We start from the raw sequence: 21,559 nt of genomic DNA, 5'->3' as shown, positions 1-21,559 counted from the left end.
AGGCTGCTCAGGGATCAAGGACCCGCTTGAGGAGGCAGTCTGCCCATTCTCAGATCTCCAGCTGTGTGCTGAGAGAACCACTACTCTCTTCAAAGCTGTCAGACAGGGACATTTAAGTCTGCAGAGGTTACTGCTGTCTTTTTGTTTGTCTGTGCCCTGCCCCCAGAGGTGGAGCCTACAGAGGCAGGCAGGCCTCCTTGAGCTGTGGTGGGCTCTACCCAGTTCGAGCTTCCAGGCTGCTTTGTTTGCCTAATCAAGCCTGGGCAATGGCAGGCGCCCCTCCCCCAGCCTCGCTGCCGCCTTGCAGTTTGATCTCAGACTGCTGTGCTAGCAATCAGGGAGACTCTGTGGGCATAGGACCCTCCAAGCCAGGTGCGGGATATAATCTCCTGGTGTGCCGTTTTTTAAGCCTGTCGGAAAAGCACAGTATTAGGGTGGGAATGACCCGATTTTCCAGGTGCCATCTGTCACCCCTTTCTTTGACTAGGAAAGGGAACTCCCTGACCCCTTGCGCTTCCCGAGTGAGGTAATGCTTCGCCCTGCTTCAGCTCACGCACGGTGCGCTGCACCCACTGTCCTGTACTCACTGTCTGGCACTCCCTAGTGAGATGAACCCGGTACCTCAGATGGAAGTGCAGAAATCAACTGTCTTCTGCATCACTCATGCTGGGAGCTGTAGACCAGAGCTGTTCCTATTCGGCCATCTTGGCTCCACCCCCCTTGGTGCCTTTTCACCATCCTCTTCCTCTTTCTTGCTGCTTCTGGCTGATCAGAGGCCCCACTGTAGAATTCCTGAGTCCCCAAAATCCATTCCCAAGTTTCCAGATCATTATCCTTTTGCACCCCACCTCCTATGAGGGCAGCCTGTGTCTACTTTGCCTCTCTCTCCAGCACATGGCAAAACATCAGGTCCAGAGTAATTGAACTGAATCAGTGTAGAGAGTAGAAGACAAGAGCTGGTACTGAACTTCACGACACTGACAACCGTCATCACCTATCCAACCAGCGTCTCATTCCAGGTAGCTGGGTGGCACACGTGGCGAGCACCTAACAGCAGGACTGTGGCTGCCATGGGCCAAGGGGGAGGCTGCCTCAGGAGATGTGGAGACCAGCTCGTGTCCTCAGCTGGACCTACTTGGGCAGCTGGGGAGAGCACCAAGACCTCCTAATGAGGCTGTGGAACACAGTCATGACAACAATCCTTGGGGCCCATTTCTAATCCCAGGATCTCTCCAGAAGGCTCTGCAATGAGCGCTTCCTCCAGGCCCTAACTTCCCAGTCCCTGGTCTAGGCACAGAGGCCGCTGGAGATGCTGCTGGGGTTGAAGTTGGTCAAGGGAGGCTTCCTGAAGGTAAATGTTTAGCCAAGATTTGAAAGCTGCAAACATGTATAGACAGAGAGATGGGAAGATGTAGAAGAATGTAGAAATGCTACTTGTTTGGAACAGAGCTGCTCATGGACAGTAGTTAAAGGAGTGTGGGTGGCTCCACAGAGTGGTACCCACCAAGGAAACCCCAGCAGATACTGGGATAGTGCATCCAGGTGTTCACATTCGAGCCAACAGATCTTAGGGAGCCTGTGGGTTCCAGGGCAAGAGATTGTGAGAAAACTGCAGTTAGAGCCACATGGTTTCAGCCTCCATGCGGAGGTTGGTGCAGGTGAACTAAGGAAGCCGAAAGCTTTTGTGGGAATTCAAGGGCGGGCGAGTGTGCCTGGGAGTGAGGATGGGCAGAAGAAAGTGAACAGAACCAACTCCCTGCCCAAAGGGACTGGCCAAGAATAACCACCCTGGGGAGCCTGCCGTGGTCACACAGAAGCCTTGGAAGTTCTTCAGCCCTCTTCATATTTAACACTGGGGTGAAGCACAGTAAAGTAACTTTACCAGGAAATCCCTGCTTTGTTGAAGCCCAGGACCTGAAGGCAGGGTGGGCAGCTAGAATTTTCCCACGTCACATAGAAACCTCCCTCCAACAAGGTAAAAATCCCCAACACTGGCTGCACAGAAAGCACCAGACACTGTTGTTTTACTCTTATGTTATGAATATTTATTTTTTTCTCCTTAAAAATGTACAAAAAATAAAATAACTGTATTTATAGTTTATAGATTCCCCCTCTCCCATTTACAAAACTATTAAGTTACATTTACCTTTTTTTTTAAAACATGAGAGCAAATTGTACATATATCGATCTCCCTTGCTTGTCTTTAAGAAAGGGCCGTTCATAGCATTTGGCACAAACCCTCTATTTCTGTTGCATTTTCATGATTTTAAATAAGAAGGAAAATAAACATTTGATTTATTTTACGCTTCCTAAGTTTCTGGGCAGGGACATGCCTTACTCTTTTAGGAACCAATTCCAAGATGACATCTGACTGCATTTTTCTGTTGGTCCCAACTTCTAAACACTCATAAAGTCTAAACAATTTGGAGATGTATGAGGAAAAACTCTTGTTCTGTTCAGTTCAGACTCTGTTAAAAAAAAAAAAAAAAAAAGAAGAAAAATGCTCATTTCACATGTCCGTGATCTTCCATGGATTTGTTTAAGCTTATTTGAGTTTGATTAATTTAAGGGACAAAAAAGAAAAGGCGGCAAGTTTTCCTATCTCTTTGGAGTGTTTTGCTCAGGAAATTTTGCTCATCAAAGTTCAGCTAACATACACAGCGGACACATCAAAGGCAAACTGGGATGCTCCGAGGACGCAGAGGGGAATGGATCAGAAGGGATGTGGCACTCGGCACCACCCTCTGGTGGCACTGGCCTCATATCCCTTGTTGTGGCAATTGTCACCAACATGATTGCTCAAGGACTTAGGAAACATGCACAGCATCTTCAATTCATCTTCTGTCTTAGGGCAGGACTGGCAAACAGTTTCATAAAGAGGCTGGAGAGAGAGGGGTAGGTTGCCTGTGTCCGGCTGCCAAATCTTTGTCTTTTTCCTACTCTGGAGTCCTATGCCCCAGCCCGAGTATTTGCTGTTGTTATGTCTGCCAATCGTGTTTGAAACTATTCCTAACCCTAGGAGCATGGGAAGTGCATAGTACAACATGTATTTCCAACACTGAATTTGTCCATCTCCAAACAGAGCCCCATTAGTACCCTGGAGGATCCCCAAGCTGCTGGTCCGGGGCGTGGCAGTCGGAGTGGAGGAGGAGGGGACAGACTGGAGCACAGCTGGATCCACGATGCAAACCTTTGGCACCACAGAAGGGTCAACATGCCCAGAGGACACACAGCAAGGTGCCCTGTCACTGCCGCTCAGAGATCTTCTTGGGCACAGCACCTGCTCTCTGTCCCATTCAATTCCTCCGCAACCTCAAGGAGAAACAGCTGAGCTAGAAGCAGCCCCTCCATCCTGCTCTGCATCTCAGGGGCAGATGAGGTGGGAGCGCAGGAAGCCCTTAGAGAGGGGGCCTCCAGGTAAGAGTCAAAGTGCTTTACAAACAAATCTGGGCCTTTGAAGAGAACCTGTCCTAGACCCAGGGCCTTGGGTGCAGGATGTGTCTAGCTACCAAAAAGCTAATGCTTCAGCCCACAAGGGTGAACGCACACCCCTAAACCTGTCCCCTCAAAGAGAACAGTGGCCCATGATGGTGCATCATTTTGCGATTGTTTAGGGGAGTGTTTTTCTCTTCCAGCTCCCAGGGCATGTAGCAGGAGACCACAGCTTCTCTCTCCCAGTTTGCCTCCTGAGGCTTGTTTCACGGGAGCCAGGTATCTTGGCACATTCTTTCTCACTCACTTCCTTAAAACCCAGCACCCAGGAGCGAGGCAAACAATCCCCCCTTTCCGTCTGGTGGCCCAGGAGGAAGCCCCAGCCTGCCGACTCAGAGCTGAGCTGTTCACAGCTCTCACACGGCAGCAGGCCTTTTAAAGGGCCACTTGAGATGAAGGGCGTGTTTGTAAACTGGGAGGCACAGCACAGTGTCCAGGATTCTCATGATAGCCAAGGAGCTCTGCAGCAGGCCCAGCCACAGGGCCCTGATGGCAAACCCCCTGCAGAGGCTCTCCAGAAAGCTCAGGCCGTGCCCGCAGCCAAAGCTGGAGAAGGAGCTGGGGTCTCAGACAGGATGACCTTTCCCACGAGACAGCGCAAAGGGAAAGTCAAGCAAAACACATCATTGTGAGATAAACGTGGTGGCCTCGAAGGAGAGTCATGCCCATGGAGAGGGAAAGGGGGCTTCCTCTGGGGACAGGGAACGAGCCCCCAGGTATGCCCATTGCAGAGTCCATCTTGGCATCAGCTGCAGTCACCTTAACATCCCAAAGGCCCTCTCCCTAGCCCTGCAAGTCTCCTGAACAGGCACAGAGGCAAAAACCCCCGTTAAAACGGTCTCCAGGTCTGTGTCTCCTCTAGGCCAGTGGCAGTAAACATGCCCACATACCACAGGTAAAATATATTATTACAATATTATAAACACTATGTACAATGCAGACAGGCAGACTTTCTGTGTTACTTACTAATTACACGGTGACTGAATGTCTTCCTGTACAAGGCCTGGTGGCCACTTGCTGGGAACCCTGGAGGTACGTAACAAGACAACCTTCCCCAGAGCAACCTAAAGGTGTTTGAGCAGAAAGTGGGCATCCACCTCTTGCCCACCTATAACTACTGCCCCCAGAAGTAGCTCATTTTGTCCAGCCACTCGGGAGATGTGGAGGGGTGAGAAAGAAGGGATGGGAATTGTTTAGGCTGTTCGGGATGAGTGTTTCTCTTGAAGGGGGAACGCTGGACGGTCTCATCTGGAGCTAGCAGTGACCTGCAGAGTCCTGGCGGGCCTGGACCCGGGCTCCAGGAAAAGGTGGGCAATAAATAGGAATCCAAAAAGCCTAAGGCACCTTCCTGAGGGGCTCAGGCTTCAGCTCCGTGGTAGGTGCCAGTGGATGGGCCAAGCACACCAACAGTGGGGCCTGTCCCTTGCCCCACTCCCCAGCACAGTCTTGTAACAGCAGTTGTGAGATGGGGGAGATGGGTCTCCAGGTTCTGGGGCCGGGCCTCTGTCTCTCTCAGGGAGGAACGCACTGAGAGCTCCAGCCAAAGTGGATGCCAAACCCAGGGCTAGATTTCCATGAGCGTGACCTTGAAGCCCTCCACCATGCTCTCCATGTTGAGGATGAAGGTGTCCTCGTTCGAGTAGTGCTCGATGATGTTGTCATCCATGTTCACCAAGATGCTGCCATGGAGGGGGAGGGGTGTGAAAAACAAAGACGCCGTGAACAATGTGCCCAGGGCAAGGGGAGCTCCAGGCTGAGGGTTCTCGTAGCCATTCTTTTGCAGTGGAGGCTGGGAGGAGTGGAGGAGAGAGGACACAAGGCAGGGAAAGACCCTCATTCTGTTTTCTTTCCCCAAAAACTAGTTTGAGGAAAGCAAAGCTTCAATTTCTCAGAACTAACATTCAACCCAACCCGCTTGCATTATAGATGAGTAAACTGAGGCCCAGGGAAGTTAGGAAGCCCAGAATCACAGAGTTACTGATTACCAGGGCCAGGACCTAAATCATTAGGCTCTCTAACTCTTTTCAGTAAACCATATTGCCTCTTGAAAATGCGTTTTTAAAAATGCGTTGCCTCTGCTCTTAGGAGGAAGAGGAAAATAAGCAAGAATTGCAGCTACCCTTTTTTGAGCATGTAATATGACCTTGTATTCAGTTCTCACAGCAACTGTGAAGGTAGGTGTCATCGCCATTTTGCAAATGAGAAAACTGAACTCAACAAGGTTAAATTGTTTCCCCAAGTTCATTCAGTTAGTGCATGGCTGAGCTTGATTTTGAAATGAGCTTTACCTCATTCTGACACTTGTACTTTACCACCTGTGACCTACTCCTGTGGCTAACTATCCCTGGTAGAGTTTTAAGAAAGCCAGCAGCTTCCAGACTTCCTTAATTTCCTTAAGCCAATTTCATGATTTGAAGTCAGACAGATGCTAGTTTGAGAATGAACCACTGACTCTATCATTTTACAGTTATGTGTCAGCAGGCAAACTGTTTAGCCTTTCAGAGCCTCAGTTTATTCTCCTGTAAAAATAAGAACAGTCACTTAGCTTTAACGGATTGTTTTTATGATAAAAACATTTAGCACAACACCTGATACAGAGCTTGATGAAAGCAAAATGTTATCATCAGCATGTACCTGTGCACTGAAGATTTCTGCTCGGCAGTAAGACTGTGAGACACCACTCAAATCTCACTGTCAGTAATACCCCCAGCCTACTACATTGACCTCGGCAAGAAGTATAATGTGCATTTTACTGAATCTTCCAACAAGAGCTCAGGTGGAAAGGGTTTCCTGTCAGATCCTCCAATCAACCAACAGGACTCATCACTCAGAAAGCCTGAGCTTCCCAGATAATCCAATTTCCTTTATGCAAGTGATCCGGAGAAGAGTTGACTCATCTTCTGCCTTTTGTAGGAAAATACCCCAGAAGCTGAGTCAACAGATACCCTCTCCTGGCGCTTACACTAGCTCCTGTGGGCCCTACTCTTAGACTCTCACACATAGGAAGCTCACACAGAAAGTCAGATGGCAGAATGTGGGAGCTAAGCACTTGAGCTTTGAGGACACAGACGGGTTCAAATCTGTCCTCTACCTACTGAACATGAGACCTTGGGTGACATGCTTAAGCCCCCTCTGGCTTGCTTTCTTCATCAATAAATCAGAGATAAGAGATTCCACCTCATAGAGTGGTGAGAACTAAATAGAAGAATACATGTAAAGTACTTAGGAAGGGACCCCAAACCTACTGAACACCCAGTAAATATGATCTATTGTTCTTAACAATGAGAACACACAGGGCCAATGATCATTTGAGAACATTTTCTTGATAATTACCTTAGAAGAATCCCCTATGTTCCAAACCATTTTTTGTTCCTAGTATGCCACCCAGAAACCAACCCCAAGGGCCATACGTGATTCCCTATAAACTCCACTCCCTGCAGAAAGGTGACTTTGCCATTCTCCCCAGTGTCCTCAGCACCTCCAGACCTCTGTGGTCTTCCTGCTCGTCTTGTCATTGAAATAGACATCTCAGTTGACACAGTGCCAATGCACTGCCTCCCTCCCTCCCTCTCTCCCTAAAGATCTTCCAAATGCAATCTCCTCTGCAATTCTCTGGAAGAAGGACACAATTTTTGTGAAAAGTGGGCAACAGACCTAACAAAAGACAGGCATCATTTTATTTTTAAGGAATCATGTGGACTTGACTGATTTGAAAGTCAATTTAAGTTCAGTTTCTTTCTTACCCTTTTTTGCTTTTCTTGTAAAGCTTTGCTATCTTCTCCACGGGCAGCCCATATTTCTCAGATATCTGTAATACCAATAACAAGAAGGCAGATGAACACAGAAGGACGCCCAACTGGAGGCAAGGGGGAAAGTTCCAATTTCACCCCCTTGGACATTTTCCCAGGGATAGAGTGCTCTTCACTCATGAGTCAAACTCTCAAAACACTCATTTATGAGCCTCTCCCTTTGGATAGACTTTAAATCATTCAACAAAAAAATCCAGCCTCGTGGGAATTCAATCTATGATAAAAGTGGCGTTCCAGGTCAGTCAGAAAAAGATGGACTGTAACTATGATGTTGGATGAAATAGTAGCCATCTAGAAAAAAATTTAACAAGTTACATTGGATTCCTTCTCCACTCCTTTCACCAAAATACATTTGATACAGATCAAAGATTTACATGTGAAAGATGAAACCATAAAAGTAGAGGAAGAAACCATGAGTTAATTTTTTGGATAGCTGTCATCTTAAAGTAAGGAAGACCTTTCTAAACAAGACATGAAACCTAAAGAAAAAGGTCAAAAGGTTAATAAAAACAACACAACTTTAAAAATGCAGTACAGAAAAAAAAAGAAAAACTAAAATGCTGAACACAAAAAATATACTGGGAAACATTTTTGCAACAGAAATGACAGACATGGAACTAACTTCCTTAAGTTAAAAAGAACTCCTGCAAATCAAAAAAAAGATCAGCAATTCAATGGGCAAAGGAAGAAAAATCCTGAAGAAGCAATTCACAGAAGAAAAATAATTGGACAACAAGCATATAAAAAAATGCACCACACTGTCATAATTTAAAATTTTCAAATTAAAGCAAAGTAGGATACTACTTTTATTTTTATTTATTTATTTATTTTTTGAGATGGAATCTTGCTCTGGTGCCCAGGCTGGAGAGCAGTGGTGTGATCTCGGCTCACTGCAACCTCTGCCTCCCAGGTTCAAGTGATTCTCCTGCCTCAGCCTCCTGAGTAGCTGGGACTACCCGGCTAATTTTTGTATTTTTAGTAAAGATGGGGTTTCACCATGTTGGCCAGGCTGATCTCGAACTCCTGACCTTGTGATCCACCCACCTTGGCCTCCCAAAGTCCTGGGATTACAGGCGTGAGCCACCGCACCCGGCCTATTTTTCAAACTAACAAAAAACTGAAACTTGATAATACAGCATCAGCCAGAGTATGAGAAACAGCAATTCTCATATTCCATATTGTTACTCTCAGATGCAAGAATAACATGCTCAACCTCTTCAAAAGAAATTTGGCAGAAGCTATTAAAATTTAAAATGCATATATCCTTTTACCCACATATTCCATATCTAGCAATCAGGTCTACAGAAATACATTCAGATGTACACAAAGATTTTCAAAGCATCACTGTTTAGGATAGAGAAAACTGCATATAACAAACATCCGTTAAACACATTTTAATAATTCACACTTAAAAATCATGCAGTCATCAAAAGAAATGTGGGAAGCCTACATGAATTCACATTAACAAAAATATTCTTAACATATTGAGGAGAAAATACCAAGTTGCAAAACTGTGTTTATAGTGTGATCCCGCTTGTATTTTTAAATATATATATGTAAGTACATAGAGAATATCTGAAGGACCCACCAACATATTAGCAGGGACTACCACTGAAGAATGGACAGAAACAATGAGATCCTTTTACTTTTTATTTTGAAAAATTCTGTTCTATTTATTTTTACAATCATTGTGTTTCACTTTTATAAATATAAAGTAGTAATAGTTTACAGATGGATTCAGGAAAGCCCTGCCCTAAATGTCTTTCATACCCTCTCTACTCCCAAATCAAATCTGCCTGCCCCTTCTGAGCCCAGCAGCTGGTGGGGCTCACAGGCAGCTGAGAAAGGTGAAGTTTGAAACATGGATTATTGGAAAGTCTAGCAGAGGCTGGAAAGAGAGGCTGAAGAGGTCTAGAGCAGAGCTGGAGGAGCTTTGGATCCTAAGAAGAGTTCACTCTACAGAGACTCACAGATTCCCACCCTTCCATCTGTCTCACCCCACAGGAAGAACTCCCCATCCCCTAATAAGGCCCGAAGGCACGGAACAGGTGAGCAGAGAGCTGGGAGAGCAAAAGGAGACTGGGACCGAGTAGCAGGCCTGACAGACATCACTAATCCATCACTGATGAGATCACCTCACAGCCACACCTGAGCCAAACGAGCCAAGGATGAAAAACAACACATCCAGTGGGGGTCTTTGGACTGCAAAGAAAATTGGCAGAACTTTTGTTGGAGGCATCCATTTGAACAGAACATAAAAGAGCACTTAAGAAAAACAGAACACTTGTGGAGCACACACAAGCAAAATTCTGATACACAAATATGATTATTGATCTAAACATTTTTTGAAGTTGAGCAAATGAATGAAAGGATAGGTGGTCAATTTAGCAATCTCAATAGTGTCAGAAAAAATCAAGTCAAAAACAATTTCAAAGTGCAAAGCAAAAGGATAGATCATAGATGGATATCATGACGGAAAAGAAGAAAGACTTGAAAACATCCTGCAACTTCCTGGAGAGAAACAGCAAGTTACCCCAAAAAAAGATAAGCCTGGCTTCAGTCTTCTCATCTCAACACTAGAAACCAAATGACAGTGGACAGGAACTCTTACAGACTACAGGAAAAAAGTATTTCACTCCGTAAATCCCATACACCAACAAGCTATCTCTCACTTATCAGGGTGAAAGAGCAGTGTATTTCACCCAAATACCTCATTTGAAAAAATACAGTCAGCCCTCAGTATCTCTGGGTTCTGCATTCTTGGATTCAATCAGCCATGGATTGAAAACATTAGAAAAAATGAAAAATAAAAGTACAATGGCAAAAAGTAATATGAATCAAAACAATACAGTATAACAATTATTTGCATGGCCTTTACAATGTATTATGTATTATAAGTAATCTAGAGATTATTTAAAGTATATGGGAGGACGTGTGCGTGTTACAGGCAAATATCTATGCCATTTTACATGAGAGACTTGAGCATCTGTGGATTTGGGTTTGGGGGAGGTGTCCTGGAACCAGTCCTCCCCAGGACCTCAAGGGACCACTAGATTCACAAAAGTGCTCCAACCAAATAGCAAATGCATCCAAATGGAGACATCAAACTAGGGAAAAGGGGAAGGAAAAAAGCTACCAGTGTCATGCTGTAAACTTGAGTATATATAGCAGGGGTGTCCAATCTTTTGGCTTCTCTGGGCCACATTGAAAGCATTGTCTTGGACCACACATAAAACACACTAACACTAATGATAGCCGATGGACTTTAAAAAAATTGCAAAAAGATATTCCTAATGTTTGAAGAAAGTTTACGCATTTGTGTTGGGCCATATTCAAAGCTATCTTGGCCCACATACAGCTTGCAGGCCATGGGTTGGACAAGCTTGGCACATAGGGTTATGTGGACTGCAAATGTGAAATGTATGTGCTAAATAAAGATTCTTGAAGTAAAAAGGACAAAGGAAAATCTAATCGTTTTCTAGAAATAAAGCATCAAACTAATTTTGCAAAATCTAGAAGTTGGAAGTTGATGGGGAGAGGGTAGCATTTCAACTTGCTCATTTTAGTGAGAGCAGGGAAGGCAAGGGAGAAAATACAGCTCTAAAGTCTCAGCTCACAGAGGGAGGAGCGGAGCTGGAAGGCGCTAGTGGAGAAAATAGTTGGAAGTTTATTTTCGAATAGTAGCGAAGAATTACTTCAGGATTTTGGAAAATTTAGGAAACATAAATAATAATTTTCAAATTTAAAAGTTGAAATACAACAACTTAGAATCTGACTGCAAAACTAAAGAGAAAGTAAGAAGAAGCCACAAAATCAAATAAATAATAAACAAAAAGATGGAAGAAATACAATCAAGTGTATCAGTTATTACACCAAATGAGAATAAACTTCATTCTTCCAGCAAAAGCCAGAGTGTCTCAGTGAGTATAAAAGAAAATAAATAAATAAATAAATAAACAAAGAGAAAGATAAAGAAAGAAGCCCAACTGCATGGTGTTTAAAAGAAAAGCACTGAAGACAATGTGGTGAGTGAAGGATGACTGATGGGTGACCATACCAATCAAATGCAAACAAGGCAAAAGAGGAGTGACAAGGTATAATTTAAGGTTGACGAGGTTAAGAATGGATATGATATAATGATATGATATATGGATATGAATGGATATGATATATGATATAATGATAAAAAGCACAATTGATGGAGAAGCTACAGCAATCATAAAACTTTACACATCTGATAACATGGCACTTAAGCAAAAATTATTATAGGTAATTGTTACAGATGTAATAATTTTTGCTTAAGTGCTTTGCTATTGCAAAATGAAAATGCAATTATTGTGGGAGATTCACTTGAAAACCTTGAAACAATGCAATCATAGTGAGAGATTTCAATAGACCTTTTTAAGAATTGAACAAATCTAGTAGACGGATAGGTAAAAACAGTTGGATAGTATAACCATTACACTTTATATAATATAATAAAAATATACACACACCTATACACACATAGACACATTTATATATAGATATACACACACAAATATTATAAATATTATATATCCTAAAGAGATTCTCCCATGGATTGGGTAACAAAGATAAGCTACATTGAATCATAATTCAATAAAATTAGAAATAAAAATGTTATAAGTTTCCAGAAATGTTTAACCTCTTTGAAATACTTCTACGTAACCCTGGCTGTATAGCAGCTCACTATCTCTTTAGAATATCAAATTCCTTTAGCGACTGCTTGAGAAGATATTGTATCTGTCTAAACAAACACTAGAAAGTTTCCTTGAACATCTTAATGCTGTTAGTGCTGTTTCCAAATCTGGCGAGACACTCAATAATGTGCAGTTGACATAGCTTTCATCACTCCTCCCCCAAAACGCCGTTTTGAAGAATTTATGTTTTTTTCTCTCTTCCTCCCATGTCTGGCATCTGCAGTGTTTGTCATGTCTCCTGGTGGCCATACTTGCACATGCAAATTAAAAGGGAATTGCCAAGGGGAGCTGGTTCTGCATCCAGAGGGCTCTGAGCGAAGCTTTGCTGAAGGGATGAAGGAAAAAGGACCCCAGACGTAGCCAATTCTCAGGAGTCAGCTCACTACCTTCCCCATTCCCTGGGATTCTAGAATGACCCAGTTAACAGAGCTGGTGACTAGAAAAAATCCTTGAAGGACAACCTGCTTCCACATCATTTCTAGAGCTGCCATTTCCTCAGCATGGTTGATCTTAACCTGGGGGTCTACAGATGCCCAAAGAGTATATATATGAACTTGGATGAGGAAAACATTCATCTTTATTTTCACTAACCTCAAACTGGAATGTAGCATTTTCTTCAAGTATGAACATAAAGTAACATTAGCAGTACCGGTGTCTTTTTTAACAATGGAAATCACAGATATTTCATGTCATATTAGAATCCTGCAGATGTTCCAAAATACTGATGACATTCATTCATCATACTTTAAAATTACAGTAGTTACTAGTCTCACCCATAGATCATATTTAATGCATGAATAAGGAGCACATGTTTCCTATAAGTATGTTTTTTTATTATTTTGATGATAAATATCAATATAACTAGTTTCCTTTATAATCTTATGTATTTTATTTTATACATCTAAAAACATTATTCTGTAAAGCGTCCATATATTTCACCAGACTGCCAAAGGTATCCACGGCACAAAAAGGTAAGTGCCCCGATAAACATTTTTCTGTGTATAAGAGCTTGTTGCATAGTTGGAAGTCCTATAGACTATGTTATTTGTACCTAACTAGCATTCTGACTTCGTTGCCCTTCAAGAGTTGGTTTTTTTGAACTTTGGTTAGTGTTACTTGGAACTTATTTTAAAAATAAAATGGAAAAATAAAATAGGGACTTTTTTCCACTCAACATCAACCAGCTTATATCTGTTATGCCCTCTGTTCTGAAAGAAAAGTGAATCTGATGCTTGGGTTTTCTCTTTTTGGGGGTTTGATTCCCAGCTCCCCAAAGCATGAAAGGGAACACCTCGGCTCACAAATCAACTGATGCAATTCAGAACTGGGTAAGGGCATAAAATCTAGGGTAGCAGCGGCACCAGCCATAGCTAGCATTTATTGAGTCACTGGGCCCCCAGCACACAGGCATGTGGAGCTTTGCATCTATTCACTTGCTTAGTCCTCACATCATGACAATGGAATAAGTGCTTTTGTGAGCTCTGTCTCTCAGATTAGAGAACTGAGGCTTCCAGTCAGTAAGTAACTCACCCAGGATCCCTCAGCTAGTAAGTGGCAGAGACAGAATTTGAAAGGGAACAACCTGGCAGATGGCTTTAGATTCTGAACTGCTAGAGAAAATTGGCATATGTTGAGATGGTTTGGGGGCAAGTCTCACAGACCCCATCCAGTACAAAGAAGCAACTGGCAAAGGTGAAACCTCTGCCTCCAGGAGGGCAAAGTCCTGCTCTCAGTGCAACTCTCAGCATCAAAGGCAGCTTGCAAATGTGCCACCCTGGGACAGTGTTCCCTGCCTCCATACACGTCAGGGAGATGCGCTTCGCCAAATTCAGAACCCTGGAAAGTGAGACCAGGCGGGATATCATCATGCAGAGGAAGCTGGCCGTCTGTCAGGGGTGGCAGAAAATTCCTTCTGCCCAGGGGCTGGATGAGATCACCCACACAACAATCCTTCTTTCTATGAATGGAAAACGTGTGGCACCTGATCGTTCTGTCGTAACAGGGTGATTCGGAGTGCTTGGGTTTTTTTCTTTGTGGTTTTCTTTTTTTCTTTTTCTTTTTGGAGACAGAGTTTTGCTCTGTTGCCCAGGCTAGAGTGCAGTGGCGTGATCTCCGCTCACTGCAAGCTCCACCTCCCGGGTTCATGCCATTCTCCTACCTCAGCCTCCTGAGTAGCTGGGACTACAGGCACCCGCCACCGCGCCCAGATAATTTTTTGTATTTTTAGTAGAGATGGGGTTTCACCGTGTTAGCCAGGATGGTCTCGATCTCCTGACCTCGTGATCCACCCGCCTCAGCCTCCCAGAGTGCTAGGATTACAGGCGTGAGCCACCGTGCCCGGCCTTTTCTTTGTGTTTTTCAAGTTGTCTCAACTGAGCATGCATTTTTATAAAAAGTGCATTATCAATATTTGTAAAAACCCCAAAGACTTCCTTGACACCCAGGACGATTCTAGATCTTGGAGATGTCTCATCAATGTGTTATTGGTTGTCTGATGATCTATAATTTTTAGACTTATTTTGTGGAAAGTTCTCTTTGCCCAGAAACCCCATGTATGTGATAGGCAGAAGTTATAGACCAATTCCAATTCAGTCAGCCTTCTCCAGAGGCATACAACAGAACTACCTGCTCTGGAAGTCAATTACGTTTAACGATTTTTATGTGGAGTTATATGCTGTTCATTCACTGCGGGCGCTTAAGATATACATCAAAAAAGCAGTGGACTCTTGCTTGTAAATGCTGCCTAGGTGGCCATGTTTGACATTTCAGGAGAACCAGGTAGGATTCATGAATCACCTCCACACGTGAATGACATAGTTGGACAAAAAGTGGGTGCTACTAAGGCCATGAACGACCTTTTTCTTTGTAGACATCAGCTAGCTTCACTGAGAGAGAGCATCCCTATCCCTTTCTCTAGCCTCTTCACCTTAGGGGAAACACAATCTGTCTCCCCACCTCATAGCACTCACAGTCATTGCCTCTGTGTGTGTGTGTGTGTGTGTGTGTATGTGTGTGTGTGTCTGTTAGACACATAAAATACACTAACAGACACACAGACACACACACAGACACATGAACACACACACAGTATATATTAATTTATAATTTCTGTGTGTTACTTTAAGCACCATGTATGAACACTCATTTATCCTCACACCAATCCTATATCCCATTTTATTATGCTCATAATATTATCTCATATTATTCTTCTCATTTCAGAAGTGATGACACTGGAGTGTAGAGAGGTTGAGTAACTCGCCCAGCTCAGCTGTCTGACTGCAAGGGATCAACACCACAGACTACTTCTTGCCTGATGGCTTAGTATTGCCTGATCTCTTTAGATGTGGTGAGCTGTGAATGGGAATGTTTATCCTTCTTGTGATAACTTTTCAGATGTAAATGTCTCCCTAATTGGGCTTAAGTTGCTTGAGGACTTAAGTTGGCTCTATCAATTTGTGGAGCTGTCAGCCCTTTGGAAACCACCCCCTCTCGACCTCAGTTTCTACATCTGTAAAGTAGTGATGATGCTATTTACCTGCCATGTTCACAGGTATATTATAAAAATCCAACGTAGCAGGGCATGTGAAGATCACACCACCCACAGCACTCAGTCTAGGGGTATACATACAGCAGATGCCCAATTCAATCAACAAAACTTATGCTGAAGGCTCTGGGAATACACCACAGAAAAGAAACACAGCCCCTGATCTCACGAACTTGACATTCAACTGGGGAAGAGAGAAACAATAAACATGGAACAAATATAACTATGTCAAGTGGTGATAAGTGCTGTGAATGACAGAGAGTGATGAAGATGCTATTTACGTGGGTGGGCTGGGAAGGCCCATCTGATAAGGCAACATGTGAGCAGAGGCCTGGAGGAAGTGAGCTTTGTCCATATGGAGGAAGGACATTCCTGGCAGAGGGAACAGCAAGTGCAAAGGCCCTGAGGTATGAGTGGCCCTGCTGGCCTTGGGGATTAGCCAGAAGGTACAGTGGCCAGAGATGCTTTATTTGCAAGATTACTAGGTAAAAATCACTAGAAATGCAGAAAAAAAAGAATTGGAAACTCATCTCACTACCACCATAACCACCACCAAATTCTTTGTCTTTAAGGCAGTTTAAAACCTAATTATAACAATAAAGAAGCCAAATTGAATCATCAAAGTTATGTGGATGGCTTGATTGATGTAATACTAAATATGCAAATGAAAAGAAAAATAGTCTATATTCTCCAAATGATACCAAGTATGGGAATATTTAGTAACATCTGGCTGATAGAGAACTTTTTTTCTTGTTCTATCTGGGTGTACAGATCTGTAGAGATAACGATTTTCTGGCAGGTGAAATGAAGGTCTGGGGGGTTTAGGACTACTGAATAAGAAGAATCATCCAGAAAAGTGACTCAGCTTGGCATAGATTAAGCCATAATTACATTCCTCTTTGTTGTGGTCAAGAGTTCTTTCCAAAACAGTAAGAGGTCAAGGATAGTACAAACAAAACTATTCTTCATGGTAGGCATTTTTCACATGTTGCAAGGAAGGAAACCATACATTCAAAAATGGACATACTCAAGACTACACAGTTATGACTTGAACCAAGTCAGTCAAGTTCGCCAGTCTACCCTCTCCTCTCATGCTGCTGCACTTGCATTTATGGCAGTATCCTGACCTCACTCTTACATGGAGACTTCTTCTTCTTCTTCTTTTTTTTTTTTTTTTTAAGATTGGAGTTTCGCTCTTTTTGCCCAGGCTGGAGTGCAATGGTGCGATCTTGGCTCACTGCAACCTCCACTTCCCAGGTTCAAGGGATTCTCCTGCCTCAGCCTCCCGAGTGGCTGGCATTACAGGCATGCACCACCACGCCTGGCTAATTTTGTATTTTCAGTAGAGACGGGGTTTCTCCATATTGGCCAGGCTGGTCTCAAACTCCCGACCTTAGGTGATCTGCCCACCTCGACCTCCCAAAGTGTTGGGATTACAGGTGTGAGCCACCATGCCTGGCCTGGAGACTTCTTTAATGAAGGCAAACTCAAAAATATTATCTCAAGGGAGAATATAATGTCTGCTGAGTATAAGAACAGCCCATTTTTTAAACAACAGAACTCCAACCCATCAAGTGGCTTAAATTACAGACTCCAGGAAACCCTTGTAGGCTGTAGGAACACTGTCACCATTGCCAAACTGTTCAACAAATCTGCCTGATGTGACACCTTCTGACTCAACCCTAAGTTACTCAGAAGGAAGGGTGGCAACACTATTCTATCAAGATGACAAATCCACATTTCACCACCAATTGCCAAATTATTTTTTTAAAGAAAAAAAAAGAAAACTCTTTTTTTGTTTTTTGGCTCTTTATTCTCCAGTTCAGACTTTCTTTTACACCTAAATAACACCTGGCTGAGGATAAGGAGTTGGGTGTTCAATAGAGGCAATAACAGCATGTTCTCCAACGGGAAGCAATCCAAATATCCCTAATGTGGAAATAGCTGCATCATCAACATCATTGCCATCATCTGCTCAGCTAATATCTACTGAATATATGTGTTAAACTCATTTAATGCTGTTGATGACTTCATTTTATAGATAAGGAAGTTGAGGCACAAACAACCTTTCAATAATTAGTCCAGGAAGAGAGCAAAACAATGTGAATATTGATATGAAGCAGGTGTTTCTATTTCCAGAACAATTGCAAGACTCACACAAGGAATACTTTTACATTTGGAGTTGTGAATTCTGCTGGCCCTGGAAGACTATGAGTTCCTTTCTCAACAGAGAGCATTTGGTCTTCCCAAGCCCTTGATGAAGGTGGTAGCCTAGACCCAGGCCAATTCCTAAAATCCACTGGGATGGGGTTATGAAATAATAGTCTATAGGGCCACGTATTGGTTTAAAACTACCTTTGCAGAGTGTGCAACCAAAAGAGTGTCATAAGGTGACTTATTACCATCCTAAGTGAATAATGCATGTAGGACCTTAGGGCAGAATCATACTCTAATACCAGTTCCCAGCCAAGGTACACACCAGCTAGTGGCTCTCACATTAATGGGCTTCAATTCAACCAGGAAGCTTGTTACCAGTGCTGATTCCTGGGCCTACCCCTATAGAATCTGATTCTGAAGATTATGGGTAGGGCTCTGGGATGGCATCTTTTTTTTTTTTTTTTTTTTTTTTTTTGAGACAGAGTCACTCTCGCCCAGTCTGAAGTGTGGTGGCACAATCTCAGCTCACTGCAAACTCTGCCTCCCGTGTTCAAGTGATTCTCTTGCCTCAGCCTCTTAAGTAGCTGGGACTACAGCGCATGCCAGCACACTCAGCTAATTTTTTGGTAGAGACGGGGTTTCACCATGTTGGCCAGGCTGGTCTTGAGCTCCTGACCTCAAGTGATCCATCCGTGGGATGGCACCTTTGAAAGGTACCCCAGGTGATTCTGATGGGCCCAGTTAGATAAGCAATGCCCTAGGTCCACAGTAGTGAGTAGGGGACTATGTTTGTGTTTATGGGAAGCCATTTTCAACCAGTGACAGAGTTCAAAGTGATGGCCTGAGGTCAAGCATAATATCTCTTGATTAATCACGTTTTCTTAAAAGTTAAGGTTTTTCCCTTTTCTACTCACTGAGCATTTTTTCTGTCTATATAACTTTCAGCTGTTAAAAACTATAAGCCCCCTCACAATGATATTATTTTGAAATTACAAGTCAAAACAAAACATGGAGGCCAGGGTCACGTTGCCTTCTTGTCTTGAGACTTTGTTTAATGTGGGACTTTGGACTGTGGGGCATAAAGATCATTTCTTGGGAGCAGCTTTTTGCCTCTGGGCTCAGGAGAGAGGACCTCCCCACACAACTTCGGAGTTTCAGATGCAGATACCTGCACCATTTCCACAGCCCCGTGCCATGCCGCCTCCGAAATTTCAAATTCGTAGGATATTACATAATGGAAGCATGAGCAAAAATAGCATTCTGCCTTTTGGACAGTAGAAAAGGAGCACCTGAGAAATCCAAAATCTGAGGATTTCTACCCAAACAATGATTTAGTAACAAAGGCTAATTTAACTGTGGACTTGGTATATACCAGGGGCCAGGCAGAGTTTCAGATCTCTGTTGTCTCACAACAATCCCATGAGCTAGGTAGTATTATTATTTCCATTTTAACAATGAAGAAGAGGTTAAGAAACTTGTCTAGCTAGCAAGAGGCACAGCCAGAATTTGAACGCAGGTTTTCTGAAGCCAAGCCCATATGCTGACCCCTAATCTATACTATCTATATAGTACACACACCACACACACATGCACACACCACACACACACACTACACACACCACACACACACACCACACACACCACACACACCACACACACCACACACACACCCCCCGCACACACACACCACACACACACCACACACACACACCACACACACACACCACCCACACACCACCCACACACACCACACACACACACCACACACACACCACACACACACCACACACACACCACACACACACATACACACCACATACACATACACACACACCCACCACACACCCACCACACACACACACACACACACCACACACACACATCACACACACACACCACACACACACACACACCACACACACACACACACAAACACACATTACCAATATACATTTGTATATACCAGTATAGATATACAATATGTCATATTGTATGTATTTATATTATACACATGCATATTACCAATATACGAGGGTGCACTGGTGTCACTATGGTAAAGTGTCGTGCACTAGTAAGGCCCTGGTCTAAAGAGAACCCACACCCTGAAAGGAAACCCTTTCTTACCCCACCCAGGTCCCAAATAAACTTAGGGTACAACTACAGTGAGCGGGAGCCACTGTTCTTGAAAATTCTACCGCCTCATTTCACAGCATGCTTATGCCCTTTCGCTTACACGGAGCCTGCTGTCCTTCATGGCTGCCCCCAAGTTGCCGGGGCTGCTTTGTCATTCCAGACTGCATCACCAGAGGATCCTGGAGGAACTTTTCTCGCACAGCTTGCCCATTTGCATAACTTAGGAAGCAAGGAGATAGCTTATGTTGGTGCTTCAATGAAACCTTTTCTTTTTAGACATAAAGGGGAAATGAAATCAGAATTGCCCTAAGACATCTGACCAGAGCCAGCCTAGGGAACCTGACCTCTCTGTGGCTTACAGGGTCAAAGGACACATCCCCACCCCTCATCCTGTAACTTCAGCTAACCAAAGTGAGGCAGGTGTAATGAGCTCCCACTAAAAGGGATCAACAGCCAGATGCTGCTGAGGCGGGGAGGGTAGGCAGAGGTTGCTGAGCTGCTGTTTAGGTGGGAGTGAAGGTGACATTGAGTTCCACTGTGGTCCATTCCAACTCCATCTACAGAACACTTATAGAACTGGTCAGATTCCATGGAAGGTAAAGAAAAGACACCAAGGAAAAAGGAACGCTCAGAGTGTAATGAATCAATTCAGAAATGGTCTAGATCAGAGGTTCTCACACCTAGCTCATCTCAGAATATCCTCAGGAGCTCATTAAAAATATAAGTTCCTGATCCCCACTTCCTCCCTTCCCTGATATACCTGCAATTCAGAAGTATCAGAATCTCTAGAGTTGAAGTCAGAGAATATGCATTTAAGCAACTGCTTCTGTGGTTTTCAAATACCACTGTCCCGGTTAAGTCAGTTTTGGTAATATAGTCTTAAAGGCCAGATTGGAGTGTGAAATTATTCAAAGTTGTCCAGAGAGGTCTGAATATTTTATGAGCTTTTCCAGCTTATGAGCTTCCAGCTTAGTCTAATCCCTAGCAATCTTAGACTCATTTTTAAAATCTTGGTTTATTTGAATATATATAGATCATATTTTTGTGGCATTGTTTTTTGTTTTTGTTTTTCCTTAATGTGAGGCAGATCCAGTAACAACAAACTCCATACTATGGAAAAATCCTATAGAAGAAAAAAGATGACCTAATCCTCAATCAGTGTGTTTCTTAGACGGAGGTCCTTGATGCTCCACTCGGACTTGTCTGGGGACTTGTTAATAACAGATCACAGAGGGCAGCGCGATGACATTGGTAACATTCCTACACAATTTTTAAAAATTTCTGGTGAACAATGAACACTAGATACATAGGTAGATAGATAGATAGATAGATAGATAGATATCACAATTCACCATTTTAACCATCTTAAAGTGTATAATTCAGTGCTGTTTAGTAGATTCACAATATTGTACAACCATCACCTCTATCTAATTCCAAAACATTTTCATCTCCCCCAAAGAAAACCCATTAAGCAGTTGTTCCACCTTCTACCCCCATCCCCTGGCAACCACTAACTTGCCTTTCGTCTCTACGGATTTGCTTATTCTGAATATGTCCTATAAATTGAATCATACCACATGTGGCTTTTTGAATCTGGCTGAGCAATTCCATGCCTTGGAACATACCCAAAAGAACTGGAAACAAGTATTCAAACAAAACTTGTCCATGAATGTTTATAGTAGCAGTATTCACAATAACCAAAA

General features: G+C 43.3%; 1 protein-coding gene across 3 annotated transcripts in view; it reads right to left on the bottom strand.

Annotated features, from left to right (window-relative positions):
• Positions 1-2,020: 2,020 nt before the first annotated feature.
• Positions 2,021-21,559, bottom strand: part of GRHL2 (grainyhead like transcription factor 2) — a 176,513-nt gene continuing 156,974 nt past the window's right edge. For all 3 annotated transcript variants that reach the window (XM_024251472.3, XM_054518706.2, XM_054518705.2), the window contains exons 15-16: positions 7,236-7,300; positions 2,021-5,171 (exon numbers count right to left, since the gene is read on the bottom strand). In XM_024251472.3, coding sequence (XP_024107240.1) covers positions 5,057-5,171; positions 7,236-7,300 — 180 coding nt within the window. In that variant the 3' untranslated portion in view covers positions 2,021-5,056. The remainder of the gene's footprint in view (positions 5,172-7,235; positions 7,301-21,559) is intronic.

Source organism: Pongo abelii, chromosome 7, assembly GCF_028885655.2.
Source record: "Pongo abelii isolate AG06213 chromosome 7, NHGRI_mPonAbe1-v2.0_pri, whole genome shotgun sequence".
Classification (NCBI taxonomy): domain Eukaryota; kingdom Metazoa; phylum Chordata; class Mammalia; order Primates; family Hominidae; genus Pongo; species Pongo abelii.
Note: the sequence above shows the minus strand (reverse complement) of the source record. Positions and strands in the feature narration are given on the sequence as shown.